Raw genomic sequence first — 7,506 nt, forward strand, 5'->3', positions numbered from 1 at the left:
ACACACACACGCCTGTGATCATATAGATCTAGCAGTGCTTGTTGGCAGAGCAGCCCATCATCATCAAGTTTGCTGTTTGCATTAAAAAATTTGTGCAAAGTAGTCTTGAAGGTGAATACCAGTCATTTCGTCACACTGAGTGCAGTCAAGACGTCACATGCAGTCATCTCGTCACACCACAAATCCACAAAGTTGAATGGAGAATGCCATTTCGTAGCACATACACTTGCGAACATCAAACGTGCATTGTCATGGCAATCGCAAATTGCGATTTTTTGGGGAGGGGGGGGGGGGGGCTGTGCAAGTCGTCGTGCCCACCAGATTAGCTGCACTGTTCATTAACATGTAGGCCTATTGACAATATTGAAGTCTATCGAGTCAGATCAACAAAGTTTTTAAGTATTAGGCTATTGATGAAAGGTGTGATTAGCAAGATCATGATATTAAATTAGTTCTCTGTATTTAAACTGTATTGTTTTACAACTATGGAACAGTTTGGACGAAGATTTAATTTACAATGATAATTTATGAAACTTCTTAAAAAGCTCTAGGTTGGTCCTCCAAAACTCTACTAGCATAACAATTTGGGAGAGATATTTATTATAAGCAGTCTTTTTGTCACACATTGGGATGTAACGAGATGACCGTGTGACGAAATGACTAGTTGCCTTGAGGGTTATAAATATTAAAGTATTCATCTTGATATTGTGAATGCTTAAATAGTATTTCTTCCCTCCTCATTACATTATCAATTGTATTGAGATTATAAGGAGTTGAAGAGATACTCAGAAGATGCATGCATCATGACTAAAAGAGAAGAGTGTGTAATATGCACCATACTGTGAATTATCCGTAGGCCTACTTGATGCATATTTTTTGTTGAAGTTTGGCATTGTGCTATAATGGATTATTCAGTCCTTTATCAGTAAACAGGGTGCAAAGGGGTAGTTTTAGTACTCAGTACTCCTGACACAGCAGAATCGGCAGAAAGCTGAAATGTTTTCGTTTATAATAGTATGATGCAAATTCCGCTATATTTATATGTTTTAAATACAGTAGTCTCCCCTTAGAAGACCCTGGTGCTTGGGAGAAGGGAAAATATATTTGCGATCTTCGGCAAACGGGATCTTACCCACAGGGTTGGGTTGATTTAAATCAGTTGATTTTAAAAATATAAATCAGTGATTTAAATCACTTTTTTTTAAAATTATTTTTATTCAGTTTTTACATATTTCAACATTCAGAATTCCTTTCCTTGGTTTCATAAAACAGATTATAATGTTAAGTAAACTAATATAATCATGTTTAAAAGTCTGCTTTCCTTCCTTTCACTGTTTGTGGGTTTATGGTTTATGGAGAGCAAAGTTAACTTTCATCATCACGACCACACACAATGGCATGCATGCCATTTTCACTCCAATCGTGAGTCTCAAGATCTATTGATCAATATTAAAGTCTCCCCTTAATTATCCTCTTCAAAATTTACATCTCCTGCCTCTGTCATAATTCACCATTGAACTGTGACTACACTAGTTAAAATCCAGTCTGTCTAGCAAATTCAAGAGTAGAGATGAAAGGCAGCTGCTGAGATAATCACAGAAGCAGAAGCACTGACGAGTTCACAAGATGATGTGATCCTGCCTGACATGGCCTTGTAGGCCATAAAATCGGCTTACCCAGGTTTTTGTTCCAAAATATGATGTGATATGAAATAAGGGACCTTAGCTGAATGCAGTCCTTCACAGCTGGATCTGAGGGATGTCTTTTGTATAGTAAAAATTATTTTTCTTAAAACAGTGGGATCTGAAGTGGACCCGTACATGTACATCTTAGTCAGAGAGTACTATACATAATATACATTATATGGTGCATGACAGCTTTTGGGACCTGAAAATAATCTCTTCGCTATGTGCACGCTCGACTATATTTTTGGAAACAGGACTATGATTCAAAAGTCCTCAGTATTTGAGCCTCAGACTCCTGCATGCTGGACAAATGAGAAGCTGCTGATGGCATATATATATATATATATATTTTATTTATTTTTTTAAATTTTTTATATATATATATATATATATATATATATATATATATCTATCTATATATATATATATATATATATATATATATATATATATATATAGATATATATATATATATATATATATATATATCTATATATATATATATATATATATATATATATATATATATATATGCTCTCTTGCATGAGCTGGGCTGTGTGTGAGAGGGAAAACAATTTTTGAGTCGTTAGGTTCTTACGAGTATCATGTAGAAATTATAAGACTAATAATGATAAAAACTTGTCCTTCCGTAACTCCAAAACTAATTATTTTGATGAACTGTCACTTGCTAAGTCGGTCCATCTATCTGTGCCAATTATTGCTATTATATTGTTATTTTTACACTTTTCTCAAATTAAAAGCTCGTCAACACTTAACTTTATAAAATTCGTAATAATTTTTTTGATGATCGTTTAAAACAGAAATCCAGTCTGCTTAGATCAAAGTATTGATGCATGACATTTACAGGCAGAAGTAATTTTATTGTTACTTAGTCATATATACGTTACGTGACTTGTATAAATTTGATTTTGTTCACAGCATATGGTTTGACGGCCAAAATGTACATCGAAAGAGGAGATTTAGTTCCTGACCAGGTGATGGTGCGAATGATCATGTACGAGCTGACCTCTATACACAATTCCAGCTGGTTGTTGGATGGTAGGAAATCTCTCTATTATGACTCTACTTTTAAAAAAAAAAATTCTTTCTTATTTTTTCTCGCTTGCATCGAACTTACTTTTGTTGTTGTTTTTTTCACTTACTAAACGTTTTTAAATCCTCATTTTTGCTTAGGTCTAAATGAATCTTCAAATAGATGTTAATTTTTTTTTCTAACACAAAAAGCCTGTTCTTCATGCATTTGTGACATAAAAAAATAATCTGTTTGTTGTTGTTAGTTTCAACAGTACAGCTATTTCCGTATTTTATGAATCAATGAGAGTAGCATGTGGAAACATTGCTGAAAAATCACATTTTAATTTGAGGAAGAATATGCACTTTGAATAAACCATAATCGTAGAACTCTTCTAGTAATGTTTTCTTGGGCCATTAACTCTGTAGTCAGCCTAGTTAATGTGAAGTGAAAATACATATAATATAATGCATTCGTTTTGTCCACAGTTGAAGGATGGCGCTTTTCCAAATTTCAGAAATAAATATCTGTATTAAGTACTTTTTAGAAAAGTAAAAGTTCTATAGAACCTGGTTGTTTAGCCCTTCTATTTGCTGTGCTGTAGTTGGTTAAAGTTTTGATCCTCATGTGCAAAGTTGAGCTTCACATCCGATTGAGGGTTTAGTTTTCCTTTTCTTTTATATAATATAAAAACTTTAAATTTGCTTTGTACCCTGGGTAATAGGACAAACTGTTCTGCGTTCTGAACCGTGTTCATTTTTAGTTTAAGTTTGTTGACCTTAAGAGATAGTAGTTTTTACTACTATAGTCATATGAAATGATTAGGGAAAGAAAAACAGCATATAGTTATACCAAAGGGGTAGGAAAGAATTTGTTAAATATTTCTACTTCAGACATCTGTTTTTGCTTGTAGTTGGACATCAAGCAGAAAGATTTCCTAATTTTTAAAATGTCATATTTTTTGGGGGGGTAGTAATTCCTTTGGACATCTTTATATTAGTAGAATCTGTCTGCTCCAACAGGATTTCCAAGAACTGTTGAGCAAGCCAAAGCCCTTCTACGTGATCAGCCGATAGACATCGTGCTCAATCTCAGGGTTCCTTTTGACGTGATCATTGACAGAATCAAAGGCAGATGGACTCACCCACAGAGTGGTCGGATTTATCACACAGAGTTCAATCCTCCAAAAGAACCAGTTAGTAGAAATCTTTTTTCCTTTTGAATTTGTTGTTATTAAGGGTGCCCTTTTTTTTTCTAATTTGGGGAAATTGATTGCTGAGGATATTTCGTCTCCTTGGTTTTTGGTGGGGGGGGGGGGGGGGGGGGGGGGGGTTCCCTTAAGTGTTTTTGTCACTCTTGTTTCCTTTAGCCTATTTTTGACTGTTTTCAAATCCCCATTTGAATGAATTTGGAGGTGGATCTTCTTACCTTTAGTTTTGGTGTTTTAGGAGGGGTCAGCTTTGAGAATATCAAGTTCGAGACATTTACTATGTCATAAAAAGAAAAATGGATGGAATGTAATTTTTTTTTATCTGTTAGTTTAATGTTGTCACTCCTCATTTCGCCTTTATTGTTATTGATTTTTCTTAAAAAAAACAAATTGTTTTTTATGATTTCTAGTCTTAATGTCTTCTGTTCTCTTCAGTGGGTGGTTTGCAGGTGCTCTGGTGTGGTTTGCTTCTTCTTTCCTATGAAACATCTGTCGTCCTTATCTCCCCTTCTTCTTTTTTATGTTTATTACTCTCTTGTAACACATCTAATCTTCTGGCGCTCATATGACGTTGCAGTTGCGAGCGCCGTTAAACCTCTACTAAAACTTAACTGTTCTTTTCAAAGTAAAATATTGCTTTATGTAATCTGCCAACTTAAGGCCGTCAACTCTATTATTCCTGTCTGTGTTTAGGGTGTGGATGATGTGACAGGCGAACCTCTAATGCAACGTGACGATGATAAGGAAGAAACTGTGAAGGCTCGTCTCGAGCATTACAGGCGATTGACGCATCCTGTCTTGCAGTTTTTCAGGTGAGATACAGGTCCATGGTCAAAAGTCTTTTTAGGCTGTATTTTGGGGAAATTATTGAACTGTTGGTAGGCAGTATGTCATCACTACCACAGTGATTTTTTTTCTGTTTTGATCAATATTTTGGTGTCTTATACTGATGATTCTTGCAGCCTTTCTGGTTAACCATGTCACACTTTCAGCGTCCTTATGCACCCGCGCAGATAAACCCAGCTCATCTCTATAGTGCCCAAATGCTCCCAGGCAGAGGAATTTAGTTTCAGTGTCATGAAGGACTTCTAATTTTGTTATTAACTCAAGGTTTACTTTGCTAACCTCATAGGATGGCACTTATAACCTTATGCAGTTGCGAGCGCTGTAAAACCTTACTAAAACTAAAACTAACCTCATAGGAGTAGGGTTCCGGTTTATTACCATGTTTTACTTGTTTCGCTAGCTCAGAGAGTGACTTTTTGCGTGGGATCAAAAGTTGGCGCTGATTTCAGTCATAATCTTGTCATTTTCTAGTCATTTCTTCTGGGCAGAGCACAAAGTCTTCAGTTTGTTTCGAGAACCCACTGGCACTGTTTACAGTAGTGAGCTTTATGGACTCTATGTAAATGCAACAGGGGCTACAAATAATCCAAAATACTGTACAAGCAAATTGATGAATCCAACAGCTTGCTGGCTTTAGTCTCAGTGACTAGTTTTTATTTCATTCTTCGACGTGAATTACCTGATAGTGATAGTGATCAACAGAAACTTGTTGAGTTGAAAAAAAATAGATACCAGAAAGCTCCCTTGGCCAGCTCTTGTGTTATTTACTTTGTTTACTCTTGATTTTTCTCTTTGGGACTATTTGCTTTCGTTGTCCTATGCTTTTGTGATTTTGTGTGATTGTTTTACAATCATAACCTTCATTCCTGCAAAGAGAGCTCTCAGAATCCAAGACCTCTTGAAGACTTCTCATATCTTATCTCACTGTTCCATTCTCCTACAATTTTGCATTAATTATTTAGCCCAATCATTTTCCTTTTAGAAAATATGTTTTTCATTATTGTAAAATATATGTGTGATTTTATATAATTTTTTTTAGTAAAGTGCCCCTTCTTTTTTTACGGAGTTATTCTCCTTTTCTTAAGAGCCTGCCTTGTCTGCTAAGTGTGAGAGGATTAATGTATAACTGAGTTGTTATTGGAAAAGTATCTGAGCACTAAGCTCTTACTATCTCTATGAGGCTTGGAATAGATGTGCTTTGAGTTTCAGAACTAGGATGGGTGAAAGTGATGGAACAAAACTGCTTAAAATAAAAAGGAAACATAGAAGGTGGGATGCTGGGGGGTAGGGTTTTTTGTGTGTTTTTTTAAATAATGAGATGTAAAGGATATGAGAGCAGATGCAACACTAATTATAATGGAAGACATTCAGTGAGACCATGAATGTTAAATTGGAAAGAAACAATGTGTATTATGTTTTATGGTTTACTGAGAAAACATTCTAAATTCCCTAAAGTCCTTCTTCTAGTAACCACTGCCCATCTAATAGGTGAAGTGCAAATATAATAATGCTTTAAAGTGTGAATGTTTGGATGTTGGGGAGGGGGGGGAGGTTGGTGCTTTTTGTTTAATTGTCTTTGCTGTATCATTTTATTTTCAGGAACAAGGGGATGGTTGAGGAATTTACTGGAAATTACAGTAATGAAATCTGGCCCTTAGTACACCAGTCTCTGTCCACACAGCTGAAGCCCCTACAGTACACACGCTACGAGTAGAGGTGAAGCAAAGGTGTGCATCCAGTGGTAAAGGCTTTCCAAACCTCTCTGTATTATTGTTATTGGATGCTTAGTTTTTGTAATGTATACTATCACCACATGTTTTTTGTCTCCAGCCAAATTTTATCTTTTTTTGTGATTACTGTCACATTAATCCATCTTGTAGAGTAAAAAGAAATGTTCCAAAGTAATTTTGAATATTTGTATCGACATTTTTTTGAAAACTATAATGTTGAGTAAATTATTTACTCTTTTAGATTGTGACAAGATTTTGCTCACAGAAGGGGAATATAGGGCACATCTTCATTTAGATTATATATTTTTACTCTTCAAGGGCATTTCCTCATCATTGTTCAGTCTCTTTTTGCGCATTTTCTATTGAAAAAGGGATTGTTTAACATTCCCCTAGCTCAGTTCTTATGTGCATCTGTTAATGAAATAAGGTTTGTTGATTAAAAAAAAAATAATCATGTGTTTAATACTATACCTCAATGATTTTATTGACTTGCTTTTATCATGGGTTCAGCTATAATATGATAAAAGTTTATATCCTCTTTTTATTTGATGTCTAACATAAATCAGCTGCTTGTATTGCCAAGTTTGCCAAAGTTGTCGTTCTGATTTTTAGGTTTTTTATATTTGGTCGCTTTTAAGCACAAGGGGGCTATCCCGAAAAATGCTGTTTTGAGAAAATCGAAGGTAAAGTTTTTCCCCCTTGTTCATTTTCTTTTAAAGACAAAAGGAGAGTTTTCTCTTACCAAACAAATGAACACACCAATGAAACCCAACTTCTTCCATAGATAGGGCAATGCCCACGTTTGGTGCAGGTCAAGATTTCTGGAAACCCCTGAGATCTGGGTTAGCCCGCTTGTCCTTCAAAGCGACCATTTACTCGCCATTGTTTATGATATGATTACATTATCTTGTGTGTAGCTCTTAGAAAGGTTGAGTTTGTAATGTGTTTCATGGTTGATGGTGGTTGGAAAAAAACTTTCAATTTGGAAAACCTTTGTTTTGT

The 7,506-nt window shown here is 35.2% G+C and overlaps 1 protein-coding gene across 1 annotated transcript in view; it reads left to right on the forward strand.

Moving 5' to 3' along the window:
• The window catches only part of LOC101845638 (GTP:AMP phosphotransferase AK3, mitochondrial), an 8,031-nt gene extending 1,079 nt beyond the window's left edge, over nucleotides 1-6,952 (forward strand). Inside the window, exons 2-5 of the mRNA XM_005105222.3 lie at nucleotides 2,625-2,744; nucleotides 3,741-3,913; nucleotides 4,622-4,740; nucleotides 6,374-6,952. Coding sequence (XP_005105279.1) covers nucleotides 2,625-2,744; nucleotides 3,741-3,913; nucleotides 4,622-4,740; nucleotides 6,374-6,488 — 527 coding nt within the window. The 3' untranslated portion in view covers nucleotides 6,489-6,952. The remainder of the gene's footprint in view (nucleotides 1-2,624; nucleotides 2,745-3,740; nucleotides 3,914-4,621; nucleotides 4,741-6,373) is intronic.
• The last annotated feature ends 554 nt before the right edge of the window (nucleotides 6,953-7,506 follow it).

This window comes from Aplysia californica, unplaced genomic scaffold, assembly GCF_000002075.1.
Source record: "Aplysia californica isolate F4 #8 unplaced genomic scaffold, AplCal3.0 scaffold00459, whole genome shotgun sequence".
Classification (NCBI taxonomy): domain Eukaryota; kingdom Metazoa; phylum Mollusca; class Gastropoda; order Aplysiida; family Aplysiidae; genus Aplysia; species Aplysia californica.